Here is a 14,495-nt window from a genome sequence, read left to right as displayed (position 1 = left end):
TCAGTTGTGCCCATCCCCTGCAGTTTCCTTCCCCATTATATGCATCCTAAATCTTGCCTAATTACAACATAAGAACCTTTCCCACAGCAATAACATTTGCTCTGCAGCATATATACCTATCTCTTTCCATTGCTAAAGTAAACACCAATGAGTTGTAATCACTATCACAAGTGTTTATTTACCTCCAAATCTAACACCTGGCCAGGTTTATTACCCAGTACAAATCCAGTGAGGCCTCTCCCCTTTTGGTGTGTCTACATATAGTGTAAGGAAACCATCCTGCACATGTTGGACAAAAACTGACCCATCTAAATACTCAAACAACAGTATTCACAGTCAATATTTAGAAAGTTAAAGTCACCCATAACTATCCTGTTACACTCACTTATATCCAGAATTATTTTTGCTATCTTTTCTACATCTCTGGGACTATTCAGAGGCCCATAGAAAACGCCCAACAGGGTGACCTTTCCTTTCCTGTTTCTAATCTCGGCCCACACTACCTCAGTAGATGAGTCCAAGTGTCCTTTCTGCCACAGTAATACTATCCTTGACTAATAATGCCACACCACTCCCTTTCTTACCATCTTCTTTGATCTTACTTAACATCTAAATCCTAGAACCTGCGACAAACATTTTCTGACTCTGCTCTTCCTATATCTCCAAAATGGCCACAATATTGAAGCCCCAGGTATCAACCCATGCTCCAAGTTCACCCACCTTATTCTGATGCTCCTGATGTTGAAGTAGATGCATTTCAAACCACCTTACTTGCCAGTGAACTCTCGCGTCCTTGAAACCTTCATTTCTGACCTCTCTACTCTCCACCTCCTTACACTGTAACGACAATTTGGGTTCCCTTCCCCCTGCTGAATTAACTTTAACCCTCCCAAAGGCCATGAGCATATTTTCTACCCCCCACCCCCTGTTTGTTATTGCACAAAGTTTCCACCCTAACTGCCTGAATTTCTGCCTTAAATCCTCATCCCTTTTCCTACCTATGTTGTTGGTGTCTGTGGACCATGATTTGGGGTTGCTCCCCCTTGATCCTGAAAGCACAATCTAAGATGTTATGAGCCCTGGCACCTGGGAAGCAACACACCAACAGTGAGTCTCCCTCCTACAATGAGGCGACCAGAACTGAATACAATATTCCAAGTGTGGTCTAACCAGGGCTCTATGGAGCTACAACATAATCTTGTGGCTCTTACTCAATCCCCCTGCTAATGAAAGCCAGTACACCATATGCCTTTAACAACCCTGTCAACTTGGGTGGCAATTTTGAGGGATCTAGGGACATAGACCCCAAGATCCCTTTGTTCTGCTACACTGCCAAGAATCCTGCCTTTAACCCTGTTTTGAGACAAAAAACTGCAGATGCTGGAATCCAAAAGTAGACAAGCAGGAGGCTGGAAGAATGTAGCAAACCAGGCAGCATCAGAAGGTGGGGAAATCAACATATTGGGTGTAACACTACTTCAGATCTGGGGTTGGGTGTAAGGGGCGTTGCAGATAAAAGGGGTAGGTTGGCAGGGCGATGAAGTAGGGATAGGGGAACACAGGGTGTGACCTGGGTTGGTGGGAGAAATGAACCCTGTTGGTGGCTGGCTGGAGGGGAGGGGCTGGGAAGGGAGACAGGTGATGGGAAGGCAATTTGGAGGAACAACACCTCCTCCTTTTCCACCTGGGCAGCCTACGGTGCAGAGGACTCTACATTTGAGTCCTCATTTCAAATAACTTCCCTTCCCATCACCAAACTCCCTTCTAGCCCCTACTCCCTCCTTCCATTCCTCTCATTGACCTGACCTGACTTGTCCTGACCAACTAGGTCATACCCTCTGCCCGTGTTCACCTATCCATACCTCCCCACCCTGTTTCTGTGCCCCAGCTCCCCTTAGATCAACCTTGAAACTCACCACTTTCTCTGCATGGATGCTGCCTGACTTGCTGAGAGCTGCAGTATATACTGTTTTCAGTACAGTTTCCAGCATTTGTAGTGGTTTGCTCCTATCTAGAATGAAGATTAATTTGGCTTGATATCACCTCAATGCACCTTAAATTGAGTGAAGGAACCAAATGGGGAAAATAAATTACTGTATCACAGGATTTTCTACTCTTGAAATTTTGAATTACTATAAGTAGTTATTGCTGATTTTTTTTTTTTTCTTCAGAGTTCAATTCAGACATCGTTAATTCGAAGATGCTTGGGAATTCGAGGAGCATTTGAGGTGCTTTGCTGTGAGAGTCCAAGCAAAGCTGGAAGAAGAGGTTCTATGTAAGATTAGTGAATACTTTTTAAGAGATTTGTTGTGAATTTGTTTCAAAAGCAACATGCTTGAAATGTATCCCATTGCTGAATCATTTAAATTTGCACCATATTTTTATGACTTGAGCGTTGATTGAAGGTAGCTACGATATTGCAATTTTTGACAGGCTGAAAGGAAAAATCTGACTTTATACTGTGATTTGAAATGAGATGTTTTGGAGAATGAAAAATGGACTAGATGTCAAAAATGCAGTGCTCTGGCTGAATCTGGAGTTGATGCAAGATGTGAATGAGTGGACAGATGGATGGTGATTGGCACTAAAGTTTGAGACATTGCCAAAATGCCCACTTTGTCGATTGAATGGGGATGGAAACTCCACTTTTATGCCAAGATCGCAAGTAGAATGCTTGATGTCTACAATTAAATGGTTTTAAAATGGCCCTTTTTTTTTTCAAATCAGTAGAATGACTGTGAGCACCAACACAGTGCTGCAAGTCCTGCAGAAAGTGAAAATGTCTTCAGCGCACAAGCAAGAAATGATAAAGGTGAATAAATGTTTTTTTTTGTAGAGCTGAGATATAAGGGATGATTTGGTGGATCTTTTCCACAAATATGATGGCAATGCTGACTGCCTCCCCATTTTGTTCTTGTAGTCACATGAGCCAAAATTTACTTCAAAGAAATACTCATGAAGCCCTTAGCTTTAGGTGGGGACCAAAGATGATATACCCTAGCCATTGACATCATCCCTCTTGCTGTCAGTCTAGAGCTGAACTGTTTGCCAATCCAGTGTTTTGTCTGACAGCTTGTGCCATTGCTACTTATGGATTTAACTATTAGGCTTTCCCTGGTTCATGTCTTGGCCTCTGACTTTTCAACAGATGCCTTCCAAATCTGCAGCAAGTTCTGAGTACTTATTATCCCAATTCTTGCCAAGTCAAACAAGTCTTGGTTTCATATTTTAGAACTCTTGTCCTCGTTGTTGAACTCTCCGGCTCTACGCCTCCTCATGGTTTTTAAACTTTTCACTATTTACATGGTTGTATTTTGAACCTGTTGGGTACTGTATGTTTTCAGCTGCTGAAGCCTGAAATTCCACAATGTCCTCCCCAAACATCTGCACCCTCATCTCCTTTTGACCACTTAACATGCCTATTAGGTTGGTTGTCTACTCTAATATCTCCCCATGTGGCTTGTTACATTTTTTATATTTTCTGAAACACTTACAAATGCATATCATGTTCTAAAATTCTTGGAAACTGAAAGGTTATTAAATGTTCATCTGGAGTAGATTCGCTGAAATTTAATCCCCAGTTTGTCGATATCTTTTTACCCTAAGACTCTACAAGTGGAATGTAGGAAAATCGTAAGTGAACTCAGTTGGCAACCCTGGTATTTCTGTTTTGACTGGATCTGATTCCATGTTCTGTTATGTCAACTGATTTAGGGAAAGCTTTAAGGTGCAAGACTTAGCCTTTGACTTTTATTTTGGAGATTATTATCTCTTGGATGGCAATTTTCTTAGTCTGGAGGGAGGTGCTTTCAACCACAACCTGAATGACTCTGGAAAAAGTTTGAAATAATTCTCCTTTTAAAAATTTTCTGCAACACATCTACAATTAATTAATTGAAAATAAATCCTCACCACAGCTTAGTGTTACAAGATCTCTCTGGTGGATGTACTACCACAGTCCTTGCATCTAAGGGTCTGCTTGTTCAGCATGATGGTCTAATCAGAAGAGGCTCTTGTCTTTAAACAATAAATTAATCTTGCTTGAGAGTAACTTGGTACAAGTTACATTGGCATGAGGGACAACTTTAGAGACCTGAAGGAGGTCTCGATATTAGGTTTCATTCCATTGAGGTTCAGGCTTGTTTTATTTGCTTGTGCCAAATGAAATTAAAATGGTCACTGCTTAGTGCACTTCCTTGTGTTAACCCTTTTGGTTGCTTATGCCCTTGTGCTATGTTTGTTCATTTAAAATCTTTTTTTGCTTTTTGCAGCAAGTGAAGGCATTCACTCATAACTGTGTTACAGCAGAACAGTTTCGTGCACTCTTTGATGAATTGCACAAAGAGACAATGAGAGAGGTAATTTAGTTCGATTTTGAATGCATATTTAATTTTGAAACTGGTATCAGTCCCTGGGCTTGAAATGCCAACCTAATTCTGTGGAGGATACCTGGCATTTAATGTCTTTCATCAGAAATACCTGCGGATTGAGTATACTGCAGTTGCTTTTTCCATTAAAGTGCTTTAAATTTTATTACATCAAGATTTTTATAATTCAGACTAAAATTTAAGAAATTTAAAAGCAAACTTATTACGCATTTCTACCGGTACAAAAAATGTTGTTTTTTTCCTTCAGTATCCGCCAAAACCAGTGTATCGATCTGTTTTCTTGCAAAAGCTCCAGACTCTGTTCAGCCATCGGTTTGTGGATTACTTTGGAAACCTAATGGTTGCGGTGCATCTGATTTGCATTTTTGTAAGTTAACTTTTTTATTGCCATGATACCCAATGTAGTTTTAGATTTGTATCTGAAAGGGTAGTTGCGGTGCAAAGATAGTGTCCTGGTCACTGGTCTCTAGCTCACCCTGCTCCAGAGGTGTCATAATGTGTCTGAATGGATAGGTTTTGAGGGGGAGGAAAAAGTAAGGTTAACTGTGATGCAAATTTTGCTGGTAACCTGAACTCCATTTGGTACCATGCCTTGTGAAAGAATTGCATAAGCAGAAGTTGTTGTTCTGCAATCCTTTGTGTGTCCAAGTTATTTCATAATTTGGAGATGCTGGTGTTGGACTGGGGTGTACAAAGTTTAAAAACCATACAACACCAGGTTATAGTCCAACAGGTTTAATTGGAAGCACTAGCTTTCGGAGCGACGCTCCTTCATCAGGTGGTTGCGGAGGACACAATTGTAAGACACGGCATTTATAGCAAAAGTTTACAGTGTGATGTAACTGAAATTATACATTGAAAAATACCTTGATTGTCTGAGTCTTTCATCTGTTCGAATGACCATGATAGTTTCACTTCTTTGTGTAAATCACAAAACATTTCTTAAAAAGTTGCATTCTCAGATTCGCTGTAACAATGAGTCTTAGCAAGACAATGTTACACAATAAATTAATCATGTTTGAGAGTAACTTCCCTGTCCCAATTCTAAATAAAAGCTTCTAAATAAACCAAGCATTGCAAAGATGGGATCAAGCTGGCAGCTCTTGCTCCCAACTTGAACTTCTTATTTGATCTTGAATGTTTTGTGAGAAATAAAAGCTGAAATGTCACTATTCACTAAAGATCACAGTGGGTCAGAGTGTCCATGGCAGAAGCAAGCCAATGTTTCAATTCTGACCCTTCAGCTCAGGACAGTTAAGGACTGTATAAAGATAAGAGAAGTATAACATAGCAAAGATGAGTGGGAAGCCAGGGGACTGGGAAACTTTGAAAGAGTAGCAGAGGATAACTAAAAAGGCAATACGTGGAGAAAAAAATAGAGAATAGTAAAAGCTTTTTAGTTAAGACTAAAATTGGGCTCTTGAAGACAAACAGGTGAATTTTTTATGGGGAAATGGCAGAAGATTTGAATAGGTACTTTGGATCTGTCTTCACTGGGGAACGCACTCAATCTCCCAGATGTAATAGTGGCTGAAGGACCTAGGGTAATGGATGAACTGAAGGGAATTTTGTATTAGGCAGAAAATGTATTGGGTAGACTGTTAGTCTGAGGGCTGCATCTCAGGGTACTTAAGGAGGTGGCTGTAGAAATCATGGACGCATTGGTAATTATATTACAATGTTTTGTTGATTCAGAATCAGTTCTTGCGGATTGGAGGGTGGCTAATGTTGCCTCACTTTTCAAGGGAGGGAGAGAGAAAACGGGGAATTTATAGACTGGTTAGCCTGACATCAGTGGTGGAAAGATGCTGGAATCTATTATAAAAGATGATACAATAGGTCAGCATCTGCATTGAGTTATGAAGGGGAAATCGTGCTTGACTAATCTTCTGGAATTGTTTGAGGTTGTAACTATGAAGATAGACAAAGGAGAGCCAGTGGATGTCATGCACCTGGACTTTGAGTTTTTGATAAGGTACCACGTAGGAGATTAGTGAGCAAAATTAAGGCACATGGTATTGGGGGCAAGGTACTGACTTGGATTGAAAATTGGCTGGCTGACAGGAAACAGTGATAAACGGGTCCCATTCGGAATGGCAGTGACCAGTGAGGCACCACGTGGTTCGGTGCTGGGACCACATCAATGATCTAGATGAAGGCATTAAAAAGTAATATTAGCAAATTTGCTGATGACAAAGCTGGGTGGCAGGGTGAAATGTGAGGAGGATTTGAGAATACAGGGTGACTTGGACAGGCTAGGTGAGTGGACGGATGCATGGCAGATGCAGTTTAATATGGATAAATGTGTGGTTATCCACTTTGGTGGCAAGAACAGGACAGCAGATTACTCTAAATGGAGTCAAGTTAGGTAAAGGGGCAGTACAACAAGATCCAGGTGTTCTTGTACACCAATGAAAGCAAGCATGCAGGTACAGCAGGCAGTGAAGCTAGCTAATGGCATGCTGAAAATGTGTTTTTGGAAAAGTGCAGCAGGTCAGGCAGCATCCAAGGAACAGGAGAATCGACGTTTCGGGCATAAGCCCTTCTTCAATGGCATGTTGGCCTAACAAGAGGAATTGAGTCTAGGAGCAAAGAGGTCCTTCTGCAGCTGTACAGGGCCCTGGTGAGACTGCACCTGGAATATTGTGTGCAGTTTTGATCTCCAAATTTTGAGGAAGGACATTTCAGTTTGAGGGAGTGCAGGGTAGGTTTGCGAGGTCAATTCCCAGAATGGTGGGACTATCATATGTTGAAAGATTGGAGCGACTGGGCTTGTATACACAAGTTTAGAAAGATGAGGCGATCTGATTGAGACGTATAAAATTAAAGGTTTGGACAGTCTGGAGGCAGGAATCTTTTTTCCACTGATGGGTGACTCCAGAACCAGAGGACTCCTTTTTAAAAATAAGGGGTAGGCCATTTAGAACAGAGTTGAGGAGAAACTTCTTCACCCAGAGAGTGGTGGGTGTGTGGAATGATCTGCCCCAGAGGGCAGTGGAGGTCAAACCCCTCCATACTTTCAAGAAAGAGATGGATAGAGCTCTTAAAGATAGTGGAATCAGGGGTATAGGGATAAGCAGGAACTGGATACTGATTGTGGATGATCATAATGAATGGTGGTGCAGGCTCGAAGGGCCAAATGGCCTGCTCCTGCGCCTATTGCCTCTTACCTAGACAAGAAACGTTAGCTTGCTGTCTCCATGGATGCACTGTGATCTGCTGTAGGTTTCAGCATTTTTTATTTTGAGTACATATTCTAGCACCTGCAGTAATTTGCTCCTATCATTCCAACCATTGACCTTTTAGAACTAAACAGGAGGTTTGGAAGCCTCTACCCACAAAAGTGGGTTTAGGAGGATTGTAGAATGGAATGTGGTGTTATGAAGGTGTAAGGAGTACTGTACCTTTAATGCAGTTCTGCTAGCTTTTCATTCTTAAACAGCACCAAGTGTTCTGAACAAGGTAACAATATAACATTTGGTTGAACAGCTCGAGTAGCTAGGTTGCCTGGAGATTAAAAAAAACAAATTCAAATTCGGCCAATTAGTTTAAACTATGCACAAAATATCAAACTCTAGTCAAGTCTGAATTTTAGTAGTTTGGCAATATTAACACCAATTAAATATCAGATACTTTGGGGGTATAAGACTGGGAGGAAAAAAAACTGAAAAGACCCAGAAGGTCAGCATGGTTTTGTGAAGGGCAGGTCGTGCCTCACAAATCTTATTGAATTCTTTGAAAAGGTGACGAAGGAGGTTGATGAGGGGAAAGCGGTAGATGTGGTATATATGGATTTAAGTAAGGCGTTTGATAAGGTTCCCCATGGTAGGCTACTGCAGAAAATACGGAGATATGGCATTGAGGGCGAGTTGGAGGTTTGGATTAGGAATTGGCTGGATGGAAGAAGACAGAGGGTAGTAGTTGATGGCAAAGTTTCTTCATGGAGTGCCGTCACTAGCGGTGTTCCGCAAGGATCTGTTTTGGGACCATTGCTGTTTGTCATTTTTATTAATGATCTGGAAGAGGGGTTAGAAGGTTGGGTGAGCAAGTTTGCGGATGATAGGAAAGTCGGAGGAGTTGTTGACAGTGAGGAAGGATGTGGCAGGTTACAGCAGGATATAGAGAAGCTGCAGAGCTGGGCAGAAAGGTGGCAAATGGAATTCAATGTAGCTAAGTGCGAGGTGATTCACTTTGGGAAGAATAACAAAAAGATGGGGTACTGGGCTAATGGTCGGATACTTGGTAGTGTGGATGAGCAGAGGGATCTTGGTGTCCATGTACACAGATCTCTGAAAGTTGCCACCCAGGTAAATAGTGCGGTGAGGAAGGCATATGGCGTACTGGCTTTTATTGGTAGAGGAATTGAGTTCCGGAGTCCTGAGGTCATGATGCAGTTTTATAAGACTCTGGTGCGGCCGCATCTGGAATATTGTGTGCAGTTTTGGTCGCCATACTATAGGAAGGATGTGGAGGCACTGGAACGGGTGCAGAGGAGGTTTACCAGGATGTTGCCTGGTATGGAAGGAAGATCGTATGAGGAAAGACTGAGGCACTTGGGGCTGTTTTCATTAGAGAAAAGAAGGTTTAGGGGTGACTTGATTGAGGTGTACAAGATGATTAGGGGGTTAGATAGGGTTGACAGTGTGAACCTTTTCCCGCGTATGGAGTCGGGTATTACAAGGGGGCATAGCTTTAAATTAAGGGGGGGTAGATATAGGACTGAAGTTAGGGGTAGGTTCTTCACTCAGCGAGTCGTAAGTTCATGGAATGCCCTGCCAGTAGCAGTGGTGGACTCTCCCTCTTTATGGGCATTTAAGCGAGCATTGGATAGGTATATGGAGGATAGTGGGTTAGTATAGGTTAGGTGGGCTTGGATCGGCACAACATCGAGGGCCAAAGGGCCTGTACTGCGCTGTATTCTTCTATGTTCTAAGGGTCTGTTTCCATGCTGTACATCTCTCTGACTCTATATGACTCTATTAGTGAGCACTCTGAGAGAGAACTTTCTAGAGGAGTTTGCATGTCGTATCAATGGTGATGGGAAGAATGAGTGAGTGTTTCAAGATTTTCATGCGAGTGTTTTTAACAGGTTACTTTGGTGCATGATGCAGAAACACCTATCTCTGAACGTGATGGTTTCTTTTCTGGCGTAAGTAGCTTTTGCTGCAAATGTATTTTTTTTATCAAGCAGTTATTTTCACTTCTATTTGGCAATGTTGCTGAGCAAGTAATTGTTGTCTTACTGGGTTTTGTAGATTGTGAATGGATCCTTTTCCCTGTACTATCTTTTGGAAATGGCAGTGAAAATCTTTGCGTTGGGCATTAAAGGTTATTGCTCATACAAAAGCAACCTATTTGATGGGCTTCTGACTATAATACTACTGGTAGGTGTAATGACTTTTATACAACTGTGTCTATAGTAGTCGCAGTTTATGCCTTAGTTTGACTTTCTCGTGGTAGTTCTTTTCTTGTGTAATCCCATTTTACAAGCAAATTGCATAATAACAGCACCATTTAAATGAATGGAGCCAGAATTGTTTTAAAACCAATAAACAGCTTTAAAAGTTCGTGCTATAGAAAGTGGTCCCCAATTTGTCAATAGTGCTATAGTGAATTTGCATTAACAAAAGACTCATTATAGCAGAATGATCTGTATTTCTCCAACCAAAAGAAAATGCTGGAAAATCTCCAAGTCTGGCAGCATCTGTAAGGAGAGAAAAGAGCTTGATCTGTATTTCTTTTTTGGCTGTCAATGGATATTGAATTTGAAAGTTTGTTTATTTTTAACAAATTAAGTTGAAGGAAGGCAACTTAAATTTGAGCAGAGGTTTTTAGAAAATTCAGAATTAGTGAATAAGTGAATAAGTGAAGTAAATGAAGTTTGAATACTCAGGAAAATCTCTCTGCTAATGTAGGAATGTGTCATTGACATGTTCAATATGCTGCTTTGCATTACTAAATGCAATTTTGTTGATGGCTGCTGATCTCTCCAAAAGACATTAACAGAAGTAGGCCATTCAACCCACTGAAGCTGCCCAAACGTTCGGTAAGATCGTAGTTAGTTTGGTCTCCAAACTAAAGACAAAAGAACACCAAGGCTTGAGATGATGGTACACTTTCCTACCATCATCTCAAGCCTTGGTGTTCTTTTGTCTTTAGTCTTCCCATTCTCTCTTTTATGCTGTCTTCAGTAGAGAGGATGGATTGCACTTCAAAACTGAAGTTTGCTATTCAGAACTGAGATTATAATTACCCTCGTTGCCAGTTGCATCATGGGTAAGATGTCAGTCTCCTGCTCAAGTGAGGAGAGAGGGATAGTAGGCTAGCAAATAACAGCTGAGGTTTTGCCTATTTACAGATGTATACTGTAAAATGCCTAAATATTTAGGAGATGGAGCAGTCCTTGGAGATAAAGAATCAGAAGCCTTAGCAACCATCTGTCTTTCTCTTCTCAGCCAGAAAAACACTAGACCAGATCTCCATGTGCAAGTGGCAGCTTTGTTTTAATCCAGATGTGACTTCCCAAACTCGGGCTTTTGGTCCTCCTTTTAAAAAAAAAAACAGTTACTTTGGATGGCTATCATTTAAGTTTTGTAAAAGGAAACTTCATGGTTTTGATTTGGTTTTTTAGATTCTGCAACTGTCCTCTCTTGTGCAGTATGGTTGGCCTCGTCCAGGGTGGTATGTTGTTTCTTTAACTTTCACCTTGTCACAAATTTATGACCTCTTTCTTGAATTTGAAGAAAAAATTGTGATTTTTGTATTCCTGAAAGCGCACAACCTGCAATTTCCACTCTTGAATAATTTCCTGGCCACAAAGTGACCTTGTAAAAGGATGGATTCTACAGGAGATGAAGAATAAAAATTTATCCCTGCATGAAAAATCTTTTCATATGACATTTGTGCATTAAATTTGTCTCATTCTTGTTTTTAAGAAGTAGCAGAATGTTTTGACGTTTATGATTTAAAATTCTTTTGCTTTCTAAAAGCATTTAAAAAGTCTTGGCATTGTAGCGCTCCCAAATTTTTCCTATCAAATTACTACTCACCTTTTGCCAGTACCTAAATTTTTTTTCTGGAGTGTTAGAATGAACTCCAAAAAAACCAAATTGAAACTTGGGTGACATTTTCAGTTTGGGCATCATTGATGCAAGAGGTTTACTGCTATGATTGAAATGAGATGCTTTCAATGACTTCAATTGGTCTTTAAACTTGTCCAGTCAAGTGAACACTGAGTTAGGGAGATAAACCCAAACCCAATTTTTGGACTCTATGTTGGAGGCTTAGTTTTGAAGTGTATTTTTTTGATACAAAATTTCCACTTAACTTTGGCAAATTTCCCTTAAAGTTAAGGTACTGTATTTTTGTTTATTTATTCCCTATTGACATTGCTGCTGTAAATCAAGGTAGTTCCCTTTTTTAAATCTGTCAGACTGGAGAGTAGGGTGGTTGCAAATCTTCTAACTGTTTTGCCTTATGTGGATTTTTGAGTTTTCAAAGAAAAAGGCCTCTTGGATGAGGTGGCATTTTGGGTATCTAATATTTTTCTCGATTCCCAGGAATCCTTTCAGCAAATATGTTAGCATGTGTCTTATCAAAGTTTCCTTGTTTCGTTAGAAGTAACTTCAATCCATTTCTGGAATTCTTTCCTCCTATATCTGACTTTTTTTCTACAGGAATCCAGTGCTACATGGATTGCTGTCTCTTTGGGAAACAGTTCGGCTGGCAAATATGCTCGTTGTTTTCAGATTTCTCCGGTTAATTTCCAGTATCAAGGTGACTTGGATCAAAATATCTTTGACTCTTTTATGTGAAAGAAATTTCTGGCAGTGCAAATACGGTGAAGCCATTAACTTTTTAAGTGGTTTTGGATTAAATAAATGCATATTTGATTCTCAGTACATGCTTCAATGAAACGTTTGCTTGTAGTTCTATTAAATGATGTTTCTTGTGGTGGGAAGGTAATTTGCAGCCACAGTTTTCTGAAATAAAATTTAAAAGATGTATACACTACTGTTAAACATTGAAGTCAAAACTCAACTTGAGCTTCCAGTTTTGGAGCACCCCAGTTTGTCAGTTGTGTAATCTAGTTTTACTTCCAGCAAGCTGTTTTTTAATCTGATTCAGCAATGCTCCTGTTAGCTAAGGTGATATAAGAAGTCGGATATGGCTATCATGGTTTTGAAGAATCCAGCCAATGTTATTGCATCTAACTCTTGAACATAAATTGGGCGGCATGGTGGCTCAGTGGCTAGTGCTGCGGCCTCACAGTGCCAGAGACCTGGTGGTTTATATAAGCACCACACAGGCATTCTCCGTTTTTCCTCAGGGTAGTCCAGATTCCTCCAGTAGTCCAAAAATGTAAATGTTAAGTGAGTAGGCCATGCTAAACAGTCCATAATGTCCAGGGATATGCAAGCTCAGTGGACTATCATAGGAGGGTGTGTCTGGGTGGGATGCTGTTTGGAGGGTTGCTGTGGGCTCAATGGGCTGAATAGCCTGCTTCCACACTAGAGATTCTATGACAAACATTCAATTAGAATTGGGCAGCACGATTCCAGGAGCATGTCATGCTTCAGGTGATTACCCAGTGAGTAGGGAGTATGAAACCCTGAAGGACTCTGGTTAAATGCAGTGATATGATGAGCATATCACTTAAAAGTAAAATGACTGAGGCAATGCAGTACAAACTAAGACATTGCCGCAAGCAGTTTCCACATGACCTGCAGGGTTTCTTGATGCCAAAAGAAAAGCCTTGCATTCTCCAAGGTGTAAGTGATTCTCTTTTTTGCAGTGGAATAACTCCTGTGTCCTTACTGATACCGTCTGTTTCAGTAAGGACAAATTCTAGTGACTTGGATTTCCTCCAATCATCATGTGCCAGGATGAGCATTGCTGTCTGCTGGAACTGGTGGCAAAGTTCACAATTAGAATTAACTTGCAATGCCTACAAGAATTTGAGTTCAGAATTTTTATTTTTGTTTTGCAATGTGAAACATTTGTGGCAAATGCCACTGTCTAGAGTTGTAGCCTATGTTCAACTAGATGTTGTAGTTGTCATGCTGCAGTTTGCATGTACTGAAAAATGATCAGTTCTACTGTCAGAATTAGCAGGAACTAATTGCTGAGGTTGGTTCCTGATGACTGTGTTTTTCAGGATGTGAAATCGGAGGAGCTTGTACAAAGCTGACTATAGCCTTTGTATCTGTGCTGCAACTAATACTTCCTGTTTGCATTTTTCAGTTAATGGCCTTGGTTGCTAATAGTCTGTTTGATCTGATCAAGAATTTACGAGCTTTTGCTGGAATTCTTGTAGTAAGTAGAACAATTCTCTATTTGTGGGGGGGGGGAGAGAAACATTGAAAGTTGCCATTAATTGTTGAGCCTAATGTCTGAGAAAATCCAATGTGAACAAGTAATCCGATTGAGGAACATTATTTCAACCTGTGCCTCTTTTGCTTGAGCTCTATTTGTGGCATAAATTAAGTTTGCTGTCAAGATACAGGACAACTTCTGGCACCAGAAAGGAGTTAGTCCTTACGGGTTCAAAATAAAGGAGTTTTCCTTGAATATCTTCCCAGGTATTTAAAGTCCCCTTTCCTTCCCTTACTTTAAAAAAACATGGTTCATTCATAATGTCTTGACTTGTTTTTAATTTAAGTAACTCTGGGCCCGTCTTTGACCTCTTTACTCCTGATTAGTCTCTGAGTTGGTCATTATTCCGACACCTCGAATTGACTGATGCACTTTTCCCCAAACCCTAGAGTTTAAATGATGTTGTTCTGTTATTTGACCTGATGTAGAGGTAAAGATGTCGCAACAGGAGTCTGCTATTTTGAGTCTGCTCTGCAATTCAGTGATAAAGATAATGGCTGACTCTTTGATTCCACTTTCCTGACTGTCCCCATAAGTACTGATTTTTTTTTTTTTTCCCAGCTTTAAAAACTTGTCTATCTTCTTGAATGTACTCACTCGTCCTCATCAGTGAAGAATTCCACTGATTCATGATCGTCCCAGATGAAATTCCTCCTCTGCCTTAAATATTTGCCCCTTACTTTAAGATTACGCTCTTAGAGTCTGCCACAAGGGAAGATAACTTTCCCTACA

General features: G+C 40.6%; 1 protein-coding gene across 3 annotated transcripts in view; it reads left to right on the top strand.

Moving 5' to 3' along the window:
* The window catches only part of tpcn2 (two pore segment channel 2), a 55,465-nt gene that overhangs the window by 24,233 nt on the left and 16,737 nt on the right, over positions 1-14,495 (top strand). For 2 of the 3 annotated variants that reach the window (XR_015760089.1, XM_087996252.1), the window contains exons 11-19: positions 2,172-2,275; positions 2,728-2,812; positions 4,272-4,358; positions 4,636-4,755; positions 9,478-9,537; positions 9,644-9,772; positions 11,020-11,069; positions 12,065-12,164; positions 13,632-13,703. Coding sequence is in view for 2 of the 3 variants with exons in the window: in XM_087996252.1 (XP_087852378.1) it covers positions 2,172-2,275; positions 2,728-2,812; positions 4,272-4,358; positions 4,636-4,755; positions 9,478-9,537; positions 9,644-9,772; positions 11,020-11,069; positions 12,065-12,164; positions 13,632-13,703 (807 nt within the window). In the remaining variant the exon portion in view is untranslated. The remainder of the gene's footprint in view (positions 1-2,171; positions 2,276-2,727; positions 2,813-4,271; positions 4,359-4,635; positions 4,756-9,477; positions 9,538-9,643; positions 9,773-11,019; positions 11,070-12,064; positions 12,165-13,631; positions 13,704-14,495) is intronic. The other variant, XM_087996253.1, reaches the window with a different exon arrangement.

Source organism: Chiloscyllium plagiosum, unplaced genomic scaffold (genome assembly GCF_037043375.1).
Source record: "Chiloscyllium plagiosum isolate Xiang-an unplaced genomic scaffold, Cpla_swu_hap1 HiC_scaffold_18, whole genome shotgun sequence".
NCBI classification, from domain to species: Eukaryota; Metazoa; Chordata; class Chondrichthyes; order Orectolobiformes; family Hemiscylliidae; genus Chiloscyllium; species Chiloscyllium plagiosum.
This window is presented reverse-complemented; position numbering and strand designations above follow the sequence as displayed.